Source organism: Rhinolophus hipposideros (genome assembly GCF_964194185.1).
Source record: "Rhinolophus hipposideros genome assembly, chromosome: X".
Classification (NCBI taxonomy): domain Eukaryota; kingdom Metazoa; phylum Chordata; class Mammalia; order Chiroptera; family Rhinolophidae; genus Rhinolophus; species Rhinolophus hipposideros.
Window position 1 is genome coordinate 26895065 of NC_138046.1, and position 25804 is coordinate 26920868.

General features: G+C 49.7%; 3 protein-coding genes across 4 annotated transcripts in view; 1 reads left to right on the plus strand and 2 right to left on the minus strand.

The window, feature by feature from the left end:
• The window catches only part of ZDHHC9 (zDHHC palmitoyltransferase 9), a 99000-nt gene that overhangs the window by 59074 nt on the left and 14122 nt on the right, over positions 1–25804 (plus strand). Inside the window, exon 10 of one of the 2 annotated variants that reach the window (XM_081042926.1) lies at positions 15024–15239. The exons of the other annotated variant lie outside the window; for it this stretch is intronic. Within the exon in view, the coding sequence (XP_080899052.1) occupies positions 15024–15110 (87 nt within the window). The 3' untranslated portion in view covers positions 15111–15239. Of the gene's footprint in view, positions 1–15023; positions 15240–25804 lie in introns of those variants that run through there. 2 annotated transcript variants of the gene reach the window in all.
• On the minus strand, positions 1183–15134 carry SASH3 (SAM and SH3 domain containing 3). The gene is made up of 8 exons (XM_081042923.1): positions 14927–15134; positions 7268–7363; positions 6787–6933; positions 5235–5376; positions 3839–3987; positions 3479–3688; positions 3174–3324; positions 1183–2693 (listed from the first exon to the last, which is right to left on the minus strand). The coding sequence occupies exons 1-8, from the start codon at positions 14981–14983 to the stop codon at positions 2503–2505; spliced, it is 1143 nt and encodes a 380-aa protein (XP_080899049.1). The 5' UTR covers positions 14984–15134; the 3' UTR covers positions 1183–2502.
• The window catches only part of XPNPEP2 (X-prolyl aminopeptidase 2), a 34640-nt gene continuing 31113 nt past the window's right edge, over positions 22278–25804 (minus strand). Inside the window, exon 21 of the mRNA XM_081042922.1 lies at positions 22278–25227. Within this exon, the coding sequence (XP_080899048.1) occupies positions 25033–25227 (195 nt within the window). The 3' untranslated portion in view covers positions 22278–25032. The remainder of the gene's footprint in view (positions 25228–25804) is intronic.

The following is a 25804-nucleotide window of genomic DNA, read 5'->3' on the forward strand; positions in this document are numbered from 1 at the left end:
TGTTGTTTCCAGTGTCTTACAGACAAAGCTGTCACAAATATTTTTGTCCATATATCTGTGTGCACTTGTATGGCTCTTTCTGTGGATCGAATCCTTGGAGGGGAATGGCTAGGTTAAAGGGTGTCAAAGGCACAGTACAGAGGGTCAGATTGCCCTCCAGATGGCTGGGCGTCCTCTGAAAGCTTGTTGGACTTCTTACTCCTTCAACTTGTCCGAGCCTCAAGTTTCTCCTCTGTAAATTGGGAAGATGACAGTACCTACCTCAGGGATACCATTAAGATTATATAGACGATGTAATACAGAATTGTACACCTGAAATCTATGTAAATTTACTAACAATTGTCACCCCAATAAATTTAATTAAAAAAAAGAAAAAAAAAGATTATATGAGAGAAAAAATGCAAAGTGCTTAGTGCCTGACACACGTGTTGTGCTCACTAAATGACAGCCATTATTCAGTACCTTTAGGGCTTTGAGGCTCTTTGGGCTCGACCTTGTTTCTTTGATGAGGATAATGCTAACAGTTTCCTGACAGCAGCCATTAATGGCAGTGGGACAAGTGCAGCTCAGAACAAGGCCTGGATGCAGAGTGGACTTGTCTTTACTTTGGTGGCAGATCTCATTCCAGTTTGCCCTCCTTAATGCAGTTAATGCTGGCAGAAACAAAGGAAACCAGGGGTCTTGTCTCCATCGCACCTCCCAGGAGATGGTGTAGCTGTAGTGGGCACAGGATGGGGCCCAGGAAGAGGCAACCTCAGAGAAAAGGCCTAGCTGAATCCAAATCTCCCCCTCTTGGACCCTGGACAGTCCCTAGTGCTGGCCCTTCATCACTGGGGTAGAGGTCTTCAGGGCTCTTGTTAAATGAATAGTTCTAGGAAGAGAGAAAGAGCTACTTTCCACTCTCAGACCCCAGGAAGGCTGTGGCCTTGGGAGCCTGAGCTCTGAGGGGGGCTGATTTCCGGGAAAGGCAGAACCAGCTAAGGCTTAAAACTGGAGCTTTAGGTCATCAGGGTCAAGGGCACTGAGCATCTTTAGGGAAGGGACAGATGGCCCTGAAAGGACAATAGAGGACATTTTGCTGTGTCCAGCTTTGAAGAAGACTGGTCTGTCTGTCCCTCCCCCAACCCTCTCTCCATAGGAAAGATAACTGGAGACAGTAATTTTATTCTATTTATGTTTATTGCTGCCAACCTGTCTCCCTCCACCCCCTTCGTATTTACACCAAACCCTCCCCCCACGCTAGCTTTACCAAAGCTCCTGGTAGTAGGCCTAGCAGTGTGTGCACTAGGCCAGAGTCCTAAATGGAGTGGGCGCTCTTTGTCCCTGGGTCAGTTGGTCCCGGAGGAAGGTTATTCTGGAAATCAGGGCACAGATTTGGTACTGGGGTCAAGGGAGGATTGCACCAATAGATACTTTCCCTCCCCTTGTGGAGCTCAGGGTACGTCAAAACCGTTAGCAAAATTGGGATAGTGGATTTTCCATTGTCAGGTAGGTGCTTTCGTTGCTTGTGAGGGCCCATACAAAAGGTCAAGTAGGTCCGGTTGGTCCAGACTCGCATCTGGCTTCTTAGGGGCCATTCTGTCCATGGAAACAATGTCTGACCATCTTCCATTGTCTTTGGGGGAAATGTCATTTGAGAAAGCCAGGAGTTGAAGGGGAAGGTGCACATTGTATGAGGTATGGGAATTGTTTTCAGCTTGGGGACGTTGCAGTTTAGCCTGAATTACGTGGGGAGGTATGGAATGGATGAGCAGGAGGAGCCGTTTTATTTGGAAGCCCAAGATTCCTCCAGCCCCCTCAGTAAACCCCACTGGTGTCTTGGGCCACGGGTAACAGGAGAGCAGACATTCAATGTCACAGAATATGAGAGTTGGCAAGGCCCTCAGCATCTATCCATTCTAATCCCAACCAGTCCTAGACCCAGACTGGAGAAGGCACTTGGTTCAAGTTACATAGTGATTTAGTGGCTAAACCTCTCATAAAGTTAAGAAGGAAAGTAGGAAAGGTACATGTGGCTTTCTTCAAACCTATTGAGGACAATCTGAATTTACCCGTGATTAATTGGAATCCTTTTAAATGGCCAGCTTCCCTAGTATCCTGAGACTGAGCTGAAATACTGATTTGCCCCCTTTTCACGAGCAGTACCACAGGGGAAGGTGTTGTGGGGTCGAGGAGAATTTGGAGGGCTTGGTGATGAAGACATGGGTGGGGAGGCTCCTCTGTGCCTCATCTGCTGTGGCAGTGGCCAGAGAGGGCTGTGCTGTCAGTAGCTGGTGGAGGGAGGGGGCAGGCAGGTGGGATGTGCCCTCAGCGTCTCCTCATCCACTCCAGCCAAGCCTGTGAGACCCTGACCAGTCTCTGTGGCCCTAGGCGCTTGGGGAGTGGGGGGACCAGGGTCTGGCTCAGTGCGAGTCCTCCAGTGCGGGCCACTGCGGGAGGCCAGGCCCATCCCCATGGCCTGTGCTGCTCGGGGGCCCAGCCTCAGCCCGCTGCCACCTCCACTTAAGGCTCCCCAGCCAGGGAGAGGCCCTGTAGCTGCTCCTCAGCACCTGCCAGCTCCGCCTCATCTCGTCCACTCTCTGAGCCCTCGAAGCAGCCCGAGTCACGTGGAATGTCCCCTTTGAGGTCTGACGCGGTGTGTGCAGCTGGCTCCTGGCTGCTCTCAGCGCCCTCTTCTGCCTCCTCGCTGCCCGCTGCCACGGGTAAGGGTGGGAGACAGAATATGGGGTCTTGGGCCTTAGCAGGCAGGCGGTCAGAAACCCCAGGGAGCTCTGTGTAGGGATAGGGACCCTGGGGGTAGGGACCCTGTAGGCAGTCTCTACCTCTGGGCACCCACCACCACCTCTGCCCTTCTTGTGGTTTTCAGGCACAGGACTTCAAACTTCTTCAGCAGTAAGGCAGGAGCCAAGAAATCTGCCCCTGAATCCTGGCTCTGTCATCACCCAGTTTTGAGGCCTCAAGTCCATGCCTTACCTTGTCTGGCCTTAAGTCTCCCCTTAGATCTCAAAGGGAATGGGGCTCACTCATCCCTTACATCCCTTCTCCCTACAAACTTTGCCCGAGACTGGAATTCAAGTGTGGAAAGTGTCTCCCCACTGCACAGGGTGCTCGAGCAGAGGCCTCTCCTCCCTTGACTGCTAGTGGACCCCCACCCAGCTCCTATATCCACTCACTGTCGTAATCCAGCAGCAGCTCGGCAGCCGTGAGCAGCTTGGCCCGGTGCTGAGGGTCTGTGATGTTCAGCTCGTTGAGGTGTGTTTCCCGCAGCTCTTTGAAGTCCTCCAGTGTCTGGTAGCCATTGAGAAGCAGAGTGGATGTGTGCTCCTGTGGGCAGAGGCAGATTACCAGTGTGGCCGCTTACAAGCCACACCTGCCTTGGATCCTTCCTTCCCCGCATAGATAACGTGCCCGTTCTCCCATCCCTGGGGTAAGGGTGCCTCCCTTGATTCTAGATGGAAATGCAAGCCTAAGCTCAAACCTCCAGGCCGATGCGTTCCAACAGCTCATGCAGAGTCTTGGGTTTGGGCCTCTTGCCCTTGCTCTGTCGGCGGCTGGGGCGGGCAGGCCCCACGGCCTCCTCAGGCAGCACATCCACGTAGATGAACTTGAAAGAGCCCAGCCTGCCATTGAGCAGGCCCAACCATGTGCCCACGGGTGGTTTTTCAATAATCTGGATCATATCTCCTTTCTGTGGGAGGAGAGCAGAGCAGAGCAGATTAGCAGAGAGACAAGGGGTGGTCCCTTGGCCTCCACTTACACCGTCCTACCCTGGCTAAGTCCAGACTCCTTTATGGGTGCAGACTGCCAGGCTCAAGTGGGGCCCGGATGCCAATCTTACCTGCAGTTTCAGCGAGTCGTGGTCATAGGGGCTGGGAGTGAAGTCGGTGTGGACTCGGGCGCGGCCACAGAAGGGCCCTGTGTACTGGGGGGCAGGTGCTTCCTCCCTGAAGCTGTCAGAGACTTGGCTGGGGCTGCAGATCTCACTGCCTGCAGGAGATCGGGCAGGGAGGAAGGTCACCTTTGTCCTAAGATAGTTGGGGTTATGTCCAGCTGGTGCCTTCCAGAGGGTCTATAAGTCCCAGGGCTACATGCTGGAGAAGAAAGCTGGGTGCTGTCCAGTCTCACACTGTGGCAGGGATTCTGACCTGTCCCCTGGACCATCCTACCGAAGTACAGCTTCACCTCTGGAGCTTCACACATGAGAACAGTTGACCACAGAAGGAGAAATAGCTCATAGACCAAAGATGGGAAAATTGGGAGGGCCTCTAGAGACCAACTATGCCAGCACACCAATGAACAGGGGAACACTGAGGCTAGACAGGCTGAGTGACCTGCCCAAGTCCTCTCATCTTGTAATTGGCTGTACTGGGTCGATTACACTCCAGGTCTCCTGACTTCTATTCCAGTGCTTCTCCTACCCAAGAAGCCACACCCTGCATTAATACTTTACTTTCTCTACTTAGTAAGACTCCGTGTCTAGTTACATAGTCACCCGGAAACTCAGATGAGCTCTTTCTGTCTGGGAAGGGCAGGATGAGGGGCATTTTAAATGGCTTTCAGTCGGGGGGCAGGGAGATGTTTGAGGAATGAGAGAAAAAACGGGGAACTTGGAACTAGCCTGAAGCATGAGAAAGTGCCTCTGCAAGTCTGTAGCCCAGAGGCCGAAGGCCTTCTTTCAGGCAGGGCTGCCAAAATCTCTTGTCCAGCCCCATGGACAATTAGAAGGTGCCAAGTGGTGCCCTGAGCCCAGCAAACCAAGGTCTGGGGTGCAAGAGGCTGAGTCTTCACAGCTAGAGATCTATTACTCCCACCCAAGCCTGGAATGTCAGAGTCCAGGCAGCTGTAGCTTTTAGCTCCCCTTGGAAGAGTGATGGTGGGCTGGTCCAAGAAGGTAATGCAGCCCTTCCTCTGCCCTTGGGCCTTCCAGGGCCTGGGGACAGCAAGTGGAGGCTCTTCTAAGGCAGACATGAGTTCAAGACTACATCCCCTTGGGCGAGTCACTTAACCTCCGTGAGTCTCAGTTTTCATGTCAGTGAAGTGAGGATAATAATAGTACTGGACCCATGAGGTTGTTGTGAAGATTTAATGTGAAGATGGCAGAGAAAGTTCCCAGCAGGCAAACCATAAAGGTTCATTTATCTTACCTCCCTGCCTCCCAGACAGCAACCTGCCTGGCCCTAACACAGTCCTTTTCTCCAGACTCAGCAGGAGTCTCCCTCACCTCCTCTACTCACCTGTGGATGCCTGGCGGCTGAGTGCCAGGAGCTCACGCTCCTCCTGCTCAGAAAAAGCCAGCGCCATCTTCTCAGGGCCAGGGCTGTCCAGGTTGCAGTCTGGAGATGTTGAGGAGGGTGAGCCTTCCTCCAGAGTGTCTGTCTGCAGGGGAGGGGAGGCAGGAAGCTCTAAGAAGCCCTTGACTGGAGTGGACATGTGGCAGCCCTGGGTGCAGAGGAAATGGCCTGGGCTTGGCAGAGGACTGGGGCCTGGCTCCAGCCCTAGCTCTGTCACTTACAGGCTGCACGGTACTTTTAGAGCCCTAGTTTCCTCTTCTGTAAGGCAGGAATGACAGTCTTTGCCCTGCCCACCTCACAGAATGAGGCTCAGTTGGAGTGTGGTGTGAATGTGCTTTGTCAGCTTAGAGTGCCAATGTACATGCAGAGCTTGGGCTCCCAGCTGTTGGTAGGACACAAACAGACAATAGTGCTGGAGAGTTACTACTTTTGACTGTGCTCCCATGTGACAGGCACGCTTGTCATTTCATTCAATCCTCACTTGAGGATAAATGCTTGATCATTCCAAGTTTCCAGATGAGAGGGGCAAGGCAATGCATGCGCCTCCAGAGCTCTCCCACCTCAGCAGACCTCAGTGCAGAGGTAACTCTTTCATAACTGCCTCTTTGGGAAAAAAAAGCCTGATGTGTAGCACTCACCAATTCCTGTGTTGTAAATACTCCCCATCATTGCCAATGTCATTCTACCACTGTGACCAAGCAGCACACCATCATAGGCTATGTCTTCCACACAGAGACTATAGATGCAAATAACCTCAGAGGTATAGAGAATAATGCAAGGCAGTCCAAGAATTAAGAAGTGATGAGTTTTGAGGATTGACTATATTATTTTTATTTTTAATATAATGTATTTAATTCTAAGTTCATATAATTTAATTTTCAATAATGTTGTGTTTCACACCTGACTCACAAAATTCCTGACAATTGGACCAACTGCTGTCCTGAGCTGGTATGAGCCCGTAGGAGCTGACTGTAGCACACCACTGCCTCGGGGCCTCCTATAAGAACCATGAGCACACCAGACTGTGACTTCAGCTACTTGGCTGTGCCTGTCTCATACCTGTCTGTCCAGTCCTCCCACTTGGGCAAAGCCAGCCTTCTCTAATTTTCTCTCATAGGGGCCCATCTTCAAATCAAGCCTGTCCAATCCCAGGGGCTAGTTCCAAGCAAAACTTTGAGGTTGATGATTTTTGCCTCAGGCTGTCTCATCTTTTCAACTGCTCACTCTCCTCAGGCTTGCCTTCTTAGGAAGCTTCTGTTACCCCAACTTTCATCCCTCTTCAGACCCCACCCCTGGTCCCTCAGGACCATGGTGTCTTGCTGCCATGTCCATGGCTAAGTGAACTCCCTTCCCATGTGACCTTCCTTATTGTATTGAATCAGGGCTTCAGGCGTGCTACCTGAGCAGTGGCTATCAAGGTGGCCACATTCATGGCCTTTCAGAGTGACGCCTGTCCTCCCTGTCCCCACCCCCTTCCCTGAATCCCAAGTCTCACCATCTCCTCTGACAGAGCCTTCACCATCATCTTGCCCATCTTCCTGTTCATGGTTCGGGAAATCACGGCCCTCCACTTCTTCCCCAGCTTTTTGCCACTCTTCCCAGCATCCTCTGGGTTAGGGACACCTAAGTCATCTTCTGGAATCTGTGATAAAAAAAGAAGGAGGTCCCGGGACCCTGGTGACTCTGCCTGGGTCCAAGACTTGGGTGCAGAAAGAGGCCTTCAGATCCCGGCAGAGGATGGAGGGGTGGGAATGAGAAGCTCCCATCCCTTTCTCTCTTAGCACCAGTTCTATCCTCGGCCTTATTAATTTGTAACTGAAAACAATGCAGGTGAGTTCTAGGGGCCCAGGTTTTTGGTGGGTGGGAGAGGTGGGCTTTCTGCACTTAAGCAGACTTTGCCCCACCAATCCTAAAACTCTTCTTTCCCTTCCCCTCTTCCTCCTGCCAGACTCCCCCTAGGAGTCTCTGAAACTTACATTATCATCCAGATTAAATTCCTTCTCGCTCACCACTGGGGAGCTGGGTTTGGATTTGGCAAAATCCTTGAAACTGCTGGAGCGCTGAAGTGAGAGCTGGAAGAAGCAGAGGAATTGCAATCAGTGGTACTAAAATGGCTGGTTGAGTAAGGAGCTATTCCTGGGCAGAAACCTGAGGTCCCAGGGCTAATGAGGTGAAGCGCCAAGATATCCTTGGAGCTACCTGACTTCATCTGTACTTCAGCAGAGAATGGACCCTAATCCTGGCCCCAGAGCAAGCTCCTGACCTCAGGAGCCTCCGACCTCTGTTAGACCTCCAACTAAACCCACATTTCCATCAGTACTTAAAGTTTGGGTCCCAGATGCCTGGAGTAAAAGACTAAACTAGTCAGAGTAAACATATAACGAGGTCTGACAATTAAGTTCGCGAACTTGTTGCAATGATGTTGCTAACTTTTTTTGATATTAGAAGGATTATTCATTATGAATTTGTACCAACTTGACAAACAGCTAACCAAGTTTACTATTTGGATGTGCTGAAAAGGCTGCATGAAAAAGTTAGACGATCTGAACTTTCTGCCAACAATTCATGGCTCTTGCATCATGACAATGCACCAGCTCATACGGCACTGTTTGTGAGGGAGTTTTTAAGCAGTAAACAAATATCTGTATTGGAATACCCTTCCTACTCACCTGATCTGGCCCCCAATGAATTCTTTCTTTACCCCAAGATAAAGTAAATATTGAAAGGAAGACATTTTGATGACATTCAGGACATCAAGGGTAACGTGACGACAGCTCTGATGGCCATTCCAGAAAAAGAGTTCCAAAATTGCTTTGAAGGGTGGACCAGGTGCTGGCGTCAATGCATAGCTTCCCAAGGGGAGTACTTCGAAGGTGACCCTAGTGATGTTCAGCAATGAGGTATTGGAGCACTTTTTCTAGGATGAGTTCGTGAACTTAATTGTCCGACCTCGTATCTCCTCCTAGAGGCATACCTCTGCACAAACAATAGCATCACCTTTATATAACAGAGCAAGTCCTCCCAAACCCCACAGCCCGGCCTCCATGCTCTGGGCCTGCTCCAAGCATGGTCTCCCATCACAGTAATGGTGGTAAACACATTAGGGCCCCAAGCCTGGTGAATATGTGTCCAGAGAAGAGAAAACATTCCCTCCAGGAGTCGGTAAGACCTGGCATTAGGCTTTCTGGAAAACGACAGCAGAGGCAATTAGAGAAGGTGCCCACAGATTTGACACACAAATGATTGGTGGTAATTTCGTAAAAGACAGTTGCCATTTTCTTTTTCTTTATCTCAGCTTTTGTCCTTAGCTACTAATGTGATGAGCTGGCTACTGTTTTTGTGTGCCAGTGTTTGGAATTTTAGGCCTGCCCTACTGTTTGCACTAATGAGACTGTTTTCAGGAAATGAGCTCTGTTAAATGGATATGCGTGCACATGCCAAGACAGCAGCAGAAAGCAGGGCCAGGCAGGGAAGAGGGCAGGCTGTAGACACAAGGAGTGGAGGCTGAACCTGAATCAAGACCAACAGTCAAGTCCACAGATACAGACAGGAACCAGGGTTCGCAGATGACCAGACAGATAGAGCAGGATAGACTGCAGACACAGGAGGAGATAAGGGCTTGAGGAACTGAAGCCTCAACCCGCACAAAGCTGAAAGTTTCACATCCTCTTTCCTATGAAAGGGGGGTCCAGTGACAACCTCTCAGGGCAGGGGCAATATCACCTGCCCCCCAACCCACACACATTTGGCCCCAATTACTGGGGACTGCAATGGAGTACTTTTATTGTAGTCTTGACCAAAGGTACGTCAGCAATCAGGGTTAGGGGCCACACCTTCCTAGAGGTTGCAGCAAGCTAGCTGACCAGAAATTAGGTCAGCAATCAGGCCAAGCAGACACGACCGCGACAAGGGCCTCCTGGGTGAGGCACCTGCAGCCTCCGTCAGAAAGCTTCTTCTGTGCTATGTTGGGAAGCTGGAAAAGGGGCACGAGTGGGGAGGGGAAAACATGGGGTGGTTGCTCTGGTTCCCATGCATTCCCTCTGCCCTCCTTCCTTGGTTTTCCACACCTACTATTCTTTCCTCTTTTTCTCCCTTTTTCCCCCTTCTCTCCTCCACTTTCCATTTATTTCCTCCTCTTGTATGACTAGGATGCAGCTGCCTGGATAACTTCCTCCTCTTACTGCCTGGAAAAGAGGGAACAGAGAGAGGGTGGGCACCAGGCTGGCTTGGGCCCAAGGAGGGCAGGCTAGCCTGCTATTTATAGGCCAATGGAGCCTATCGTGACCTTCCCTCCACCACCTTAAAACCAGGAGGCTGAGAGTCGCCCCAAAAGCCCGAGGGACTGCCAAGCCTGTAAAGCAAGTAGGAGGGCAAGCATGGGGTTGGGAGTGAGCTTTGTTGGGGCAGAGTAAACTCACTGCCAGGCTGCTCTCTAATCGCAGTTCTTTCCTTTTCCTGTCATTAATCTGCAGTCTGGGGGCTGAAAGGGGGACTTTTGACTCTTGGCACCTTGTGTTATGGACTCTCTGTCACAGCTTTAGCCCAAAATGGAGGAAATCATTCAAAAGGGCCATGGGTGTGGTGTTGGGACTTGGGCTCAGCTTGCCCATCCTTAGCCCAGGGACATGGAAAGGGCTACACAAGTTCTTTTGGTGACCATGGTCAGGGCTGGCCAGAGTGGCCTTTTGCTCAGCATACTTCCAACCTCAGGGGCAGCCCCAAATATCCTGAATACCTTCTGGTATCTCTGAAGTGAACTCCCAACAAGGTATGAGTTGAAATCTTTGAGCCCCTTTGGATTTTCTGCCTGGCCTCTGTTTGGGGCGAGGCCTCCCTGGGGGTCTTGCCCAGGGGGGTGGTAGAACAAACCATAATTTTTCATGTTTAAGGGGAACATGTGAGCCTCTTGGAAAGAACTACTTTTCTGGCATCAGATGTTGCTAAATTCAATTCTGGAATGTGTGACCTTGGGCAAGTTATTTAATCTCCCTGAACCTCAATCTCTTCATTTGGTGTCAGCCGGCAAATGTTCAAATCTTGGTTCTGCCATTGACCAGCTGTGTAAAGCTGAGTTAGTTCCTCAGCTTCTCTGGGTTTCCATTTCCTCAGGGGTAGAACGAAGGCAAGAGCACCAACCTCACTGGGTTTTTGTGAGGATGGAAGTGAGTGCCTGACACAGCCACCCCTTAGCGAATGTCCAAATGTCTGTGTATGGCTTAGCTTTTCCTATGACCCACTTCCAGGCTCTTACCCAGGGTATTCCCCACCTGGAACACTCTACGCTTCTATGAACCACAGTTTCTTCACTCCTTCAAAATCCAATTTAACTGGAAACAACCTACATGCCCATCGACTGTAGAACAGATACATGAATTGTGGCAGAGACATACAAGAGGCTAGGACATAGTGATGAGCTTAGTACAGCTATCCCCAACAATACGGATGAATCTCACGGATACACTGCTGAGCAGAAGGGACCAGCCACCATACTATACTATATGGTTCTTCATATAGAAAATTCAAAACCTGGCAAAACTAATCTGTGCTATTGGAAGTCAAGATAGTGGTTACCCTGGGGGAAAGGGAGTGTGTAGGGACTGTAGGGGCATGAGGGAAGCTTCTAGAATGTTGAAAGTGATCTATTTCTTGATCTAGGTGCTGTTTACACGGGGATGTTCATTATGTAAATTCATTGAGTGGTACACTTATGATTTATGCACTTTGTATGAATATTATACTTCGATAAGCAGGTTTTTCAAATCCAGTTTTGAAGGCACTGTCCCCTGCAGGAAGCCTCCCCCAATTACCCCTTCAGAGCCTCACAGTGCCCCATTGGTAACATCTTACCTTGTTTCCTAAGCAAGCTTGGCTTTCCTCAGGTGTCTCCACAGCTACACTCTCAACTCATTTCTTTACCAGTCATATACCTAGCACTCTCTGGGCTCCAGACACTGGCCCGTGCATGCATGGGAATCCAGTAAACAGGGGTTAAATACCTCCTCTGTGCCTGGCACCCTCTGAAGTGTTTCATGTGTGCCAGCTTACTACAAACTTACCACAGCCCTGTCTTACAGCCCCACTTCCCAGCTCAGGAGAATGAGACTCAGAAATGAAATGCCTTAGGCAGTTACACACCTGGCAGCAGAAAGAGCAGGCGTTCAAACCCATGTTTGTGACTATTGAGACTTGTGCGTGTTGCTGTGCTCAGAGCTTACAATGTCACCCCCACTATAGAAATGGATTGAGTGCAATGGTGACTTCACATGGCATTTGCAGGGAGCTACTGGGAGAGCGGTGGAAGCATGGAGGAGGAAGTATTCAGGAGTGCTTCATGGAGGAGGAGGTGAATTTGAGCTGGGCCATGCAGGGGAGCCAGGATTTCTCCAGGAGCTTCTGGGAAGGGTTTAAATGACAGTGAGAGTTAGGGATGTTCCAGCATGGTGATGGAATGGTGGGTATGCCTGTGCATGGGGTGGGAGGTAGAGCAGAAAAGGCCATGGTAGGCCTTTGCCAGCAATGCCAAGGAACTTGGGCATTAGGCTGTGGGAAATGAGGAGCCACTGGTAACACAAAGTGCATACTGGCGGTGGTGTCCTGCTAGAGGCATTCTGTAGGAAGGGAGCTCAGGGCATGTAGTGTGCTGGGATTGGGGTAGAAAGGGGCAGGGAGAGATTGGAAAGAGGGAACAGTTGAGCACTTGAATGGGAGCCCAGATTCCTCTCCATTTCCCTGGGTAGGAGGTTTGGGGTATGGTAGAAATTAGGGGTGAGGTGGGGTAGGACAATCCTTTGGGGAGGCAGGTCCCAGGACAAACCCTTGTCCACTTCCTACATTCTAACAGATCAAAGGGAGTACAGAGAAAGACCTCCATTGAGGCAAAACTCTGCAAAGGGCAGCCAAGCGGTATGTCCTCACCCTCCACTCAGGGGCCTCCCCAATCTCCCGTGATGACAAATAGGTACCACATCCTGACCCCACCATCCTGGACGGCTTGCTCCTGCCTCTGCTTTGCTGCCTGGAAGGTCCCTCACTCCACAGCCATCTGGATCTGCCCTGCAGAACTCTCCTACTGATACGTCGAGTCTTTCATGCTCATCAGATTTTATTAGTGCTTTTGAGATCAGTAGGGGACAAGAGCGTAGAGGGAGAAAGGTTTAACACTCTCGAGACTGACCATTCTTGGCTTGGATTTCTGCTCTTCAGCTTACCAGCTATGTGAACTTGGGTAAGCCTCTGAGCCTTGGGCATAAAATAGGGATAAAGGCAATATCTGTCCCTAACTAACAAGGTAGTCGTGAGGAGCCAAGCAGCTCAGAGATGGGTGGGGTGCACAGCACAACACCTGGCACCTGATGAGCTCTCACTCAGTTCTGGCTCTTAGTGCTACTAAGTCCTGTTTTTTTTCCATTTCAGGGCTGGGACCCATACTTGTTCTTCTATGCTTTGTGCTCCCCACCCCCACTCATGCCTACAACATGCACCTCCTTGTGTGCACATGCACGAACTTGACAGACGACTCTCATATTTATTGTTCCAGATGATCCATGCGACCTCAATCTCCTGAGTGGACAGATCAGAAGCTATCCCCATTTTCTGAGATGGGGAAACTGAGGCCCAAAGAAGGTCAATGAACTGTCCTACAGGTCCTACAGCTATGTAGAACTTGGTAGTATTTCAACTCTGCTTTCCTGCTCCCTGCACAGCACTTTTGCCATTTGGCAGGACTGGGAAGAGGAGTAAGGGCAGGAGGAAGAGAAGCGTTGTTTACCTTTGTGTTTTTCCCTCTACCATGTCACCTTACCCTCTGAGGGGAAGGAACTTGCCCAGGGTCACAATGCTCGAGCTGGCTGCTCGCTGCTTTCAGACCCAGGGAAGTTACTGTCTCCACCTTCTGGAAGCACACCTTGGCTTTTCTAAGGGCACTTCCAAGGTTTGAGGCTTGGAGAGTGACTCTGGAGGCTGGCCCAGGCTCTGGCAGGAACGAGTGAGCTTTCCCTGGACCACCCTCCCTTAGAGGACCACATGGGCCTGCTTCTCCTGGGAGAGGCCTGGGGGAAATTATAGCCACCAAGCACAGAATTGGAATAATGGAGGTGAAGAAGCATGATGGGAACTTTTCTGCCTTCTGTGTGCCCCTGACACCTCTGCCTGCGGTGGCACAAAGTCCCAGTGTCAAAGTGTCAGCTGTTTTTCAGACTCTTTCCTCCAGCTCAGCTCCCATGTGGTTTGGGGCCCAGCAGTGTCTAGAGCAGTCTTGGCTTCCCACCCCCATTAGGCGGAGAACAAGGGGAAGCAGACTGTCTCTCCCAAGGAGAGACAGCCAATGGCAAATCTGCTCGGCTCAGTGCCACGCAGGGCTTGGACAGGCAGGTGACAGAGCCTGTGTGAAAACTCACAAATCTCTCCCCACCCCCACCCACCTCCACTGCAGCCTTAGAGAAGCAGCTGGGGTGGGGAGAGTACAGCTGGAAGTGGCACCCACCCTAGGACCTGAGATGAGGCAAGATGCACACGCCAATGACCTGAAGCTCAGCTTCTCAGCTGTCTCAGCCTCGGCCTGGGAGTTGCACACTTGCCAAGGGGGTTCCCCCATAAGGCACCTAGACTGAGCTCTAGGGGAAACAGTGGGAGCCTGGAGGCCCCAGACGTTGGCCTGAGGCTAGACCTGGGCCTCTTGGATCTGGTTCAGGCCTGCTTTAGGATGGTCCTAGGATCCCGCTGGATTTATGGGATGTTGTTCCTAATTGCCTGGGAGAAGTCTACAATCAAATAAAAGATTAAGTCTAGAAATCCTCAAATCCAAATAAAGAAACCTAGATCTGGCATAACCTTCAAGGAATCTTCTAGTCCAGCCTCCGCTCCAGGAAGATGAATACTTCTGCTGTCCATGGCAGACATTTTGCTTCTTGGCCTTTAAAATATCCCCCCTAAATTTTTCCTCCTTAGCCCTCACACCTACTCCCCATCTCACCAGCTTCATTTTTCATTCTTCACGATAATTTCTTCCCATGTGGGAAGAGCCTGTATGCCCCCTGCATCCCACTGCCGGTTTGGAGGCCCTCCTCCCCATGTCCAGTTTGGTCTCATTGCCAGTGTGCCAGGAGAGCTGCAACAGAGCTGAACCAAGTGAGCAGAGTCCCGGCTACAGTCAAAGGGCAGGGGACCTAGGAGCATCATGACTCCAAGTGGGGTGGCCCAGCAGGACCCTTTGAGTGAGATGGGTCCTGAGAAGTCATGCTCAGGCAGAAACGGTAGCAGGACCAGTGTAGGGGAGCTACAATGAAGTAGTCTTAGGATTCAACTTGAGAATTGTATTTTGTGATTCTCAAATTCTAATCTAAGATTCTAGCCCCTAATTTTAAGTCTCTATCCCATCATTGTAGGGTTGAGTTCTATAACTCTAGAATTTTAAGAGTCTATTCTGTAACTCCATTTCTCTAGAATTTTGGAAGTATCCTCTGTACTTCTGTTATTTTAGAAACCTTTGGGCCCCATCCCATTGTCCTTAGAAGAAAGGCCTTTGCCTACAGACTCAACATGTGGCCTTTGGCTCTTCCCACTTCTACAAGTCCTGGAGAGGATGGATTGAATGAGCAGAAGGAACAAAGAAGTGAGTTCCCAGAGATGGTCCTCACCTTTTTCTTCTGAGTGGGCTCCTTCTCGCTGGCGTTGGAGGGCTTTCGGCGCAACATTGTCCTCTGCCCTGGTGACACTCTGTCCTTACTCTCCTAGGTGTTGAGATGCAGAGACCTCTTGCTCTGCTTCGTCTGCACCGTCCAGGGGGCACGGCATGGACCGAGCCTCTGGCTGGCACTCTGACTGCTGTGCTGGCAGCTTAGGGGTGAGGGCCATGTACACCCTGCAGCAGCAGCATACAGGAAGCCCTGCCACGTGACCTGCTGTTACAGCAATCGCAGCCCCTGTCGGCCCCTAGAGAGGAAGGAAGTCCCAGCTTCAGTCTCCAGAGATTCTGATGCAGACGGCTCTTGGATTGAACAAGCAGAGAAAAGTCCCTATCCTGCCATCTCATGTCCATCCTCAGCAATTCATCTGCTCTGTCTCTTCAGAGGTAGCCAATCAACTTGACATCATATGGCTTGCTCAGGCCTCTTATCTCACTGACCAGAATTTGAACCATCTCTCTGCCTATTGGGCCAATGCTCCTGGTCACTTTGCATCACCAAATTCATCACTGCCATCATTACCACTACATTACCCCTACAACCATCACTCCCATTTATAGCCATCACCTTACAGCCATTACCTCTACAACCATCATCCCTCCAGTCATCATCATCCTTACAGCTGTCACCCTTACGGACATTACAGACATTACCCTCACAATTCTCTTACCCCTACAACCATCATCCCCTATAGCCATCACCCCTGCAACAATCACCCCTGCAGTCATCCTCACTGCCATCAGCGTTAGAGCAACTACCCTTACAGTCAACACCCCTCAGCCATCTTCCTCTATCTGCCTCACTGCTGCTACTATGAACTGCACAGCCACCATGCTCACAGTCATTACCCTTATAAACACTATTACTAGAGCCACTCACCCCCACTGATGCCCTTACCTTTATGACCATCACTCCTACAGCCATCACCTCTTAGTCATTACCCTACAACAACTATCCCAAATGCCACCACCACATCTACAGTCATCCTCACCAGAGGAGTCACACCTTAGAGTCAAAGCCCCCTTGGCTATCACCCACATATTTATCATCACCATAGACATCACCATGAAAAACAAATGCATTTGCAAGCAACTCCACACCACCAGAAAATGTCCCATTCAACAGGCATTTGTCTATGCCTGTGTGCTAAGTTTACTATGTTCACTTTGTCAATTATCTGTGGCAGATATTTTGATAACTCTAATGACTTATTGTTATTAAAAAGCAATTCGTATTCATCATATACAATTTAGCTAATAGATACACACACAAAAGAAAATTCAGATATTCTCCATAATTGTCTTCCATAATGTTTGAATGGATATCTTTTTCTGTTTTTGAGCATTTAGCTATGTGTATGTGTTATTTTCCCCCAAAAAATCATACTGCACAGAAAACAGATCAGTGGTTGGGGGAATGGGGAGAGGAGGGAGAGATCAGGAGTAGTACAAAGACCATTTTGGGGGTGATGGATATGTTCACTATCTTGGTTGTGGTGATGGTTTCATTGGTGTATGCATGTCAAAACTCATGTTGTGCACTTTAAAAGCATGCAATTTATTGTGTGTCAATTATACCTAAATAAAGCTGTTTTAATATATTTTTTATTTTGTTTTTAAATTAAATTTAATTTAATTTAAATTTTTAATTAAATTGTTACACTGAACACATTAGAATTTTTCTCATACTTTGAAATATTCAACTGTGTGATTTTAATGGCTGCCGAGCAGCCCATTATATGACTGTACTGTGATTATTTCACCAAGCCCCTAAAGATGAACTTAGGTAGGTTGGCCTAATCTTAAAAAAATCTTCATTGCATATCCTTAAGGTAAATATTCACATCCACGATCTTCCCCTTGGGATAGATTTCCAGAAGGGGAATCCTGGAGTAAAAGGTACACATTTTTAAAGCTCTCTACTGTGATACTTGAGAAATCCTAGCTGGCCTTCCCCTGTTCCCAAGATGCTGTCGTGACTTCCTCCCTCCTACCTCCCAGCCTGCCTGACGCCCTCCAACCATCCATCCATCAGTAAGCTCAGGAAAGACAAGGTCCTTCTTCCCCAAGCTGAAATCACACTTCATTGGCTCAGCCTGCCTGGCAGAACCTTGAAAAGATCGGCGCCCCCAGCTGGGCGCCCCTAGTTTGCTTCCTCGCGGACCTGGGCCTGCGCTTTCTTTTCAGCCTGAAAGTCTCTCACAGGCCGCGTGGAAATAAGCATGGAAACTGCTGAGGCTGCACTGCGTGGGAAGGAGCCCGGCAGTGGTGTGGAGGACCTAGCGGGCCTTTGGTGCCCAGCGGTGTGATCAGGGCCAGGAGGGTAGGCTCTTAGGGTGCTGGATGAGGGACAATGCTGCATGGGCTCGGGGCAGCTGGGGCAGGGAGGGAGCCACTAACAGAATCTTGCCTGTCGCGTGGGCCTGCGCGCAGGATGTGCACCGCTTCCTGTTTGCGCAGCCCAGGCATCGAGCGGAGCTCACACTCTAACCGCAGAGCCTTCAAAGGCAGCCACCTAACCAAGCTGCCTGAGAAAAGGCAGTGTGTGTGTGTGTGTGTGTGTGTGTGTGTGTGTGTGTGTGTGTGTGTTACCTCCTAGAGAAGTACAGCCAGGCTGCCTGAGAAAAGGCAGTGTGTGTGTGTGTGTGTGTGTGTGTGTTACCTACTAGAGAAGTACAGCTTTCAGGACAGAAGTGAGTGAAGGTTTTCAGCCCCGCCCTTCTTCCGTCTCCTTTTCAGATCTGTTTCCTCTGGTCAGCAGACCTTGTACTGAGGGTCCAGGGCTCCCTCATCCCGACTTGGCCTTCCCTCAACTTTTCTCTCCTAGCAGATTGCCCTGGCCCGAGTCCCATTAGGTCAGGCTCCAGCTAGCTAATTGGTCCTAAAAAAGCTTTTAATGGGTTTCCCCTCTGGGCAACATTTGCATTTTATAGGTTGTATTCCAGATACACAGAGCCCTCAGCTAAAGAAGTGATGCAGGTCAGTAGTTCACTGAACAAAGCCACCTCAAACCTCATAATGGGCTGGCATACAGAACCTGGGAGTTAACTGTGGGCAGAGCCTGTGCTAGGCACCTTGAAAAGATGTGTGATAAATAGCTGTCAAGGTCCCTTGCACCTGGGAGCTTGCATACTACATGGGCAGCAAGCCTACATTTGCCCAGTACTTGTTCTTTGCCAAGCACTACATTAATCCACCACAACCCCCTGAGCTAAGTACAGTTGTCCCTTATTATCTGAGGGCGATTGGTTCCAGGACTCACCTCCCCTGTAGATACCAAAATCTGCACATGCTCAAGTCCCTTAGCTGGTCCCCTGTATCTTCTGTTTCAGCATCCGAGGATATAGAAGGCCAACTGTAGTTTAAATTGGGATTATTATTGCAAAGACGTGCCCAGTATAAATCTGGGGCAGGAGAGCCTTGATTTAGTTAGCAGCAATATTGCGGTTGTGTGTGTGTATGTGTGTGTGTTGGGGGTGTTCTACTGAAAGTGAGATCCAGCTGAACCCTCAGAGGGTGGACACAGGGCTGCCAAAGACACAAAGGTCATCATAAGCTGCATTCATATAAAGAAACCCTTACGTGAGCCCCCCAAGAGATCCTAATTTAGTGTTAAGATCATAGCTGGGATATTGCGCTCAGAGGGACCTTGATATGTGTGAAAGCATCCCTTACTCTCTGAATGGGTACAGTGCTGATTTGAGAGAGTGAGAGTTTGGATAGTGAGGGGTACCTATATTTGGAAAAAACTTCCCAAATGATTCTTATTCTCACTGTCCCTGTCCCCCACCCCCACACATCTAGTTGAAAATAATAACTGGCAGGCAGTGGGCTTTACAACAATCCTATGAAGCAGGCACCATTGTTATCCCTATTTTCCAGAGAACAAGGTGACTCTTACAGGGGTTCAGCAAACAGTGTAAGACACAACTAGGAAGTGGTAGGAGCTGAGTTTAAACACAGGTCTGGTCTTGGTCCACAGCCCATGCTATTAACCACTAGGCTCAAGTGCCTCTGATGCAGAGTTCCGGAGAGAGGAGGTGAGAGAATTGGTACCCTACACTGGTCAGGTGCCAGACTAGGTGCCACAGGGCCATCTTGAAGCAGGCCTAGTGCGGAATGAAGAGGATGGGATGGGTGTCTTGAAGTTACAGCATATGCACAATAACTGGATAGCTAGGGCTGATTGAGTGGTGATGACTTATAGCAGAGTTCTTGTCAATTGGGAAACTCTGAGTGTAAACTGATGTAGTCACCTACCTGTAGTATTTGGTCTAGAGGGTTGGGTGGGAAAGCAAGTTGACTTCAAACAGCTTTAATGTATGGGAGGCAGATGTGTTCCGGGTTGCTAGGAATGGTAGGGAACAGATAAATAAAAGGTTTGCATTAATTCCAAGGAAGACATTTTTAATATTCAGATCGTACCAGCTCAACCCTGGTAAATAGTGATCATCCTGTCTCCAGAAATGTTCAAGCAGAGACCACACAGTCTCTTGAAAATACTTGGGCATTTCCAAGATGAAGTTAATAGCCTGACCTGTTAGCAGATTTCATGGTGATAATCATTTTTTTTATTAAAGTTTATTGGGGTGACAATTTTTAGTAAAGTTACATAGATTTCAGGTATACAATTCTGCATTACATCATCTATAAATCCCATAGTGTGTTCACCACCCAGAGTCAGTTCTCCTTCCATCACCATGGTGATAATCTTAGGCAAGGAGGATGAAAAAAGCAAAAGTGGACGAAAAACACCAAAATAATGATGTTTGCTTGGAGAGGCAAGCAAGGGATCCAGGTGGCAAGCATCCATTCCTCATGCACACAGAGTCTGCAGCTCTGCGGACACTGGGGAGACCGTGGTAGCAGGGTCTGATGGGAGGGAGAGACAGTTATCTCTGAATTTGTGATAAGTTCCTTTTTTAATTAAAGTTTATTGGGGTGACAATTGTTTAGTAAAGTTACATAGGCTTCAGTGTGATAAATTCTTGGTTTAAAAACAAAGCAAAACAACAAAAAAAAACACCTTCAGGTAGCTGTGGCAGTTACCATCAGAAGAAGAGGCTAAGTTTTGGTATGAAGATAAAAACTCGCTGGAGGTCCTTTCTATGGGAGACTGGGAGGGACTAGGCTGCTTTGCCTAGGCCTCTGTCCCAAGGTTACAAGGACAAATATTGCTCAACAGTCTAGGGGATAATTGTCAAGGGCTCTAGGGAAAAACAGAAGAGCAGGAGAAGACCTCGCAGAGATGGAGTCAGGTACAACTGAAATTAAATTGCCATACATCACCTACTGGCTATATGACTTTGGGCAAGTGACCTTGGGCAATGAGCTCTAGTGAAGACAGTAACAGTGATAATGTGAGCCTTGCTTGGGAAGGAAGAATGGTGTGTGCGTGTGTGTGTGTGTGTGTGTGTGTGTGTGTAAGTAACCCAGATGACCTGTACAGCAAGAACAGTCTCAGCCTAGTGCCCTGTTCATGGAAAGTGCTTGGTACCTGGTAGGTGACTACATCAGCTTACACTCGGAGTTTCTTCTTTTGCCTTGACACTTGTTTCTACATCTCCTCTGGGCTCCGTCTGAATCTCTGCTGCATGACCCTCTGGCCTTGTGTCTCCACCTTGTCAAGGGCAGGGTGCCCCCGGCTCAAGCTATTCTAGAACACAGGAGGTGTGTTATGCAAGAGGGTCTAGAACTACTTATGTGGGACTGCTGGGAGGGAAATTAGCTTTTCAGCTTCATGGCCTCGCCATGGACCACTGAGGCTTTCTCAACTACCTATTTTACACTACCCGCTCAGTTCCTGTTTCACAAAGAAACAAGGAAGTGAGAAGATGGGTGGCCTCAGGGCAAGGGCTGGCTGGGCAGGGTTGGAGAGTGCCTCCCACTCCCAACTGAGACAGCCTTGGAGGGCAGGGTTGGATAGAGAGAGAGGAAACAGTTCCTATTAAATCTTTCATATTTCTATTTTTTTTTCTTTTGAACCAAGAGTGCCCAATCATTGATTTGAGGAAGTGACCAGTGACTTGGTAAAATTCACTGCTGACGTCGTTTACCTTGGTGAAGAGTAGCCAGCCTTGCCCCTTCTGTGGTCCCAGCTCATGAAGAGCCAGCTGGCTGGCACATGAGAGGACTGGCTTAATAATAATTTTTTAAATGAGCCACTTAGACTCTTTGTGTATATATGTATGTATCTTTCATCTTACCCATGCTCTTTCCTATTCCAAAAAGGATTTAAAGCATTAAGAAATGTATCTCAATGTCATCATCACCACAGTTGTCACAGCTATGTGACCTCACACAGCTCTCTTTGGGCCCTAGTTTGTTTATCAGAGGCAATAAGAGAGTGACAGAAGCACCCATAGAAAGTGAGGGAGGAGCCAGCACATAGTCAGGACACTGGGGATTTAGTCATGACACTGGGGAGGAGCCAGCACATAGTCAGTCCTAGCTCTGGCCCCAACAGGCAATGTGACCTCGGACAAGTCCCTTCCTATTTCTGGGCTGCTCTTGATGTTTCCTCATCATACACTGAAGGGATTGAATCCACTTTTTGTTTGTTTGGTCATGGAGCTGCTAGTCAGGACTGGCTATAGAATTTGCGAGGCCTGGTGTAAAATGAAAATGTGGGACCCCTTGTTCAAAAATTATTAAGAAATTCAAGATGGTGACAGCAGAGCATTAAATCAAGAGCAGGCCCTTCTAAGCACCAGACGTTGTGTGACTGCACAGGTAGATGACCCATGAGATGGTCTGGCAACTGCTTCTAATAAAATTTGATGGGAAGCCCACATGGGCTGCTTTTGGCTTGAGTGCTTTCCATGGCAGCTTGTGGCATTTCTGAAGAAGTTTGGGCTCTAGGGAGCAGAGCTGGAAAAACACAAATTAGATACTTGCTCAAAAGTCTGTCTAGTTTTAACAATTTCTATACAAAATTTGCGTCCCAAATCTTTTCCTTACCTACCTCCAAAGGTAAGGCAAGGGTTGAAATCATGCATGCCCAACAAATAGTAGCATTGTCATCTCTTGCCTGTACGGCTTCCTGTTTTATAAGGTGCTGTCATGTCCGGATTTTCCAGGCCTCTCACTAACCTCATGAGGCAGGTGGTCCACATTGTTTATAGGAAGGGTAACCGAAGACCAGAGAGGTGAAGGCACCTGCCCAAGGGCACATAGCTGACACAGCCTGGACTAGAGCCCTAGAATCCGAACTCTTAGGAAAAGGGCATTTTCCACATGGTTCATTCCACAGTGGCAATCAGCAGGCAAGGAGGGGTTTAGTAAGCCCATCCACCAGCATCAAGAAAAAGGACCAGAACCCAAGGGGGCATTTATTTATCTTCAGTTCATAGTGATATCTCAAACGCCCCTGCATATGTTAGCCCCCCTGTATGTACCCTGGATGTTTCCCTGCCCAAACCAGAGTGAAGCTCTTGAAGCAGGATGGTCAGTGTTCCGGCCATCTGGGGCCCAAGAAGGGAGGAGTAGGGGGTATGTGTGGCAGCACCCAGCCCCCCTGCAGCCATGCTTCCAGAGGCGGGGGTTGTCAATCTCAAGATGGTGGATTGGAAGCAGCAGTTACTTTATGGGGAGGAGATGAGGTGGAGCCCTTGTTCTTACACTGAAGGGAGGAAAGGGGAATGTGTGAGCCACCATGGGCTGAAAGGCCTGTGAGAGGGTCTTGCTCCGGCACCCAGGGCCCTCTTGCTGCCCATGGCCTGCCAGAACCATAGGAGCAAGTGTCAGGACCCAAAGATAAAGGCTTGGGCAGGAAGGCCCTGGGGAAACAGGATAGTGTAGAGAACATCAGTTGGATCCGAGTCTTAGCTCACCAGCAGTGTGATCCTGGTTGAGCCTTAGTTTTCTCATCTGTAAAATGGTGCAAGCCATACCACTTGTCCTTTTCTGAGAGTGAGTTCTAGAGTCATCTGACTGGTTTGAATCCTGCTTTTTTCATTTCCTTGATGAGTGACCTTGAGCGAGTTGGTTAATCTCTATGAGCCTCTCGTAAAATGGGAACAATAAAAGTTCCTTTTCACAGGTTGTGGGGATTAAGTGATAATGCAATAATTACACTTAAACATTAAAAGGTTAGCTCTCACATTTAGTGTTCTTACCACAATAAAATAAAATAAAAATTAAAAAGAATGCATGTAAAGCAGTGTCTGGTACATATGAAGCATTTAGTAAATGGTAGTGATGATGATGATGATGACAATGGTAGTGGTGCTTTTAATTTTATTATTAGTAGCTGTCTTTGTAGGGTGAGCATGTGAGGGAGCAAATGACTCAGCCAACAGAGGCCCACTGTTGGGTGCTAGAGGCTCTCCGTGAGGATGGCTCAGAGCTGGGGCCTTTGGTTGTGAGCATCAGTGGTGATAACTGTCATAGGTCACCCTTACACTTGGCAGTCTAGGCCTGGTGGTCCCAGGCTGAGGGACTCCTCTGCCTGCTGCCTTTGTCCAGCACTCTGCCCCAGAAACTTGGTTCTCTCCAACTCCTAACTGTGCTCCTCTGAGCAAAGGTGGTGGCCCCAACTTCCCTGGACCACATTTGACAAGTCCCCCAGTGTGAGGCTCCCTCACCCCCGTCCCCTCCACAAGGCTCCGTGACCTTTAACACAGGAGGTGGTTGGCCGGGCATGGCATGCATATTAATACAGGAACACTCACACACGTACATGTACGCGTGCTCACAGGCACATTCTCAAGGACATGTGCTCCCCAACTGAGCTTCTGGGAGCCTTACATCCCTGCCCCCATCTCATCCTCTCTCCTTCCTCCCCCACCACAAAAGCCACAGGTAACAGCAGTCCCCAGCAACACAGCAGACACAATGCAAAACCCAGGGGCAGTCTTCATTGCCAGGCTGTTTTAAGCATCGAGCAGGATGTGAGCCCAGGTGGCTAACGGCTGGGTTGGCTGGAGAAAACTTCCCCCTCCCCCAACAAAAGCAGGCTCAGTGAACCAAGGGGGGGGCTGGGAGGTAGGCTAAGGGATTCTTACCAAAGGGCAAAAGAGCTGGACTGCCAGCCCATTCTGGTCCCACCATATACCACCCCAAGCACTGTGTGTCCTTGGGCAGGTCCCACCCCATCTGAAGCTCAGTTTTTCTATCTGTAAAATGGGGAAACCAGACACTAGCCACACAGGTTAATGGTCATCCAATGATGCTGGAGGGTTTGTCACTGTGGCTGCACTTTGGAAAGTTAAAAGGGCTCCCACATGTTGTGAAATATGGGACAGCGATTCAGCATCAATACTCAGGCTGTTTCCAAGTTCAAGTAGGGCCGTATTTCAGAGCACTCCCTGCAGTCCCTCCTACCCCATGGCCAAATTCATATGGATTAACTCTCTATTTTGTCATTTGGCATGGAGCCCACACAGGGTTTAGAAGCAATGGGCTCACGTATTGGGTGCCGGGGCTGGTGTATGTACCCTTTCTCTGGCTGGCCTCCCTGATCTGGGGTGGCCGTATGCAACCAGACTGCTCAGCCACCCTCCCCCTCCCTCGACAGGCACAACAAGGAACCTGGAAGCAATCTTTTTCCTTCAGCTCATGGGCAGTAGACAGGAGTCCATTACAGGGCCAGGGATAGGTAGGTGTGGCCAGAGGCAGCCTCAAGGGCATGGAGTCAGTGTGGGTGGGAACAGCTCTGATTATATCCATCAGGTGGTGATAGGGTGGGGCTCTGCCAGGGCCATGGAGTCCCTGGGGGTAAGACACTGCTCTATATTGTTTTTTTTGTGTGTGTGCGTGTAGGGGGGCAGTAGCAACAGGTTCTGCCAGGTTATAGTTTAGGCCTACTGGGCTCACAGGAGGAAAGGAACACTTGGTTCTCCTATCCTGGGGCTGGGGGTTAGGAACCGAGAGTGAGGTGTACAAGCTCAGAGGGGGCCTGCCTAGGGCCAAGAAGCCCTGCTTCTCTGGGGCTTGGTCCTGGAGAAGGAGGCTGAGGGCAAAGGTTTCCAAGCAATGGGCCAGCAGAAGCTCTTGGGGCATGGGTGCTGCAGGGTGGGGGGAGCTGAGCGAGAAGGTCAGCAGGGGAGTCCTGGGCCTCTAGACATTCCAGTTGAGGATGGCAAGGGTAGAGACTGCCAACACAGAGGCCAAGGAGGTGGTGCACGGGGCCCTGGAGGACAGGGGCTCGGTTTGTTGCTGCAACCACTCGAACTCCTCCAGTAGCTGGCGCTGCTGCAGCTCAGGGCCCACCTTCTCTCGGATGGTCTGGTAGTAGTGGTTCAGGTACTGGAGCTACAAAGGGTAAGAGGGGTGAGGGTTTCCTCAGGGTGAGCTGCCAAGAGGTGAGGTCTTAGTGCCATCAAGTCCCCTGCTGTGGTAGTCGAGCTGCCCACCTTGGCCCAGGTACCCATAGGTATCTCATAGGTCCCCATGAGTTCCCAGCCATCATCAAGTGACAGGCATTCCCCAGGGCTTTTCAGAGGCAGTGTGCCACAGTAGCTGTTTAATGTCATAATCACTGTCACGGAATCGGGGTGGGGAGTGGGTTTCAGGCCCATGAAGGAGAGTGAATAGGGCAGGCATTATTGTACCATTTTACAGAAGAGGGGCCTGTGGCCCAGAGAGGGGAAGGGATTGATGGCGGAGTCCAGAGACCCCGTCTCAGACTCTCCAAGAGTTTACTACCTGGGGTTGGGCATGCTGGTCTGATGGGATTTCTAGAAGCTCCGGGATCTCTGGTGAGCAGGAGAGGAATACCCCAGTGTATGCCTACAGGTGCCACCAGTGTGAACCCTCCCAGCTGAAGGGAAGGGGCAGAGGGTCTTGGGGTAGGGGGAGCAGAGGAAAGAGAGGCTCAGGGTGGAAGGGA

Excerpts from the sequence above, each read along its gene's own strand:
- SASH3 (XM_081042923.1), bottom strand. The coding sequence starts at position 14,983 with ATGTTGCGCCGAAAGCCCTCCAACGCCAGCGAGAAGGAGCCCACTCAG. Across the intron at positions 5,377-6,786 it reads AGGCTCTGTCAGAGGAGATG|ACAGACACTCTGGAGGAAGG; the intron begins GTGAGACTTGGG and ends CCTCCCCTGCAG. Across the intron at positions 3,988-5,234 it reads CAGCCGCCAGGCATCCACAG|GCAGTGAGATCTGCAGCCCC; the intron begins GTGAGTAGAGGA and ends GATCTCCTGCAG.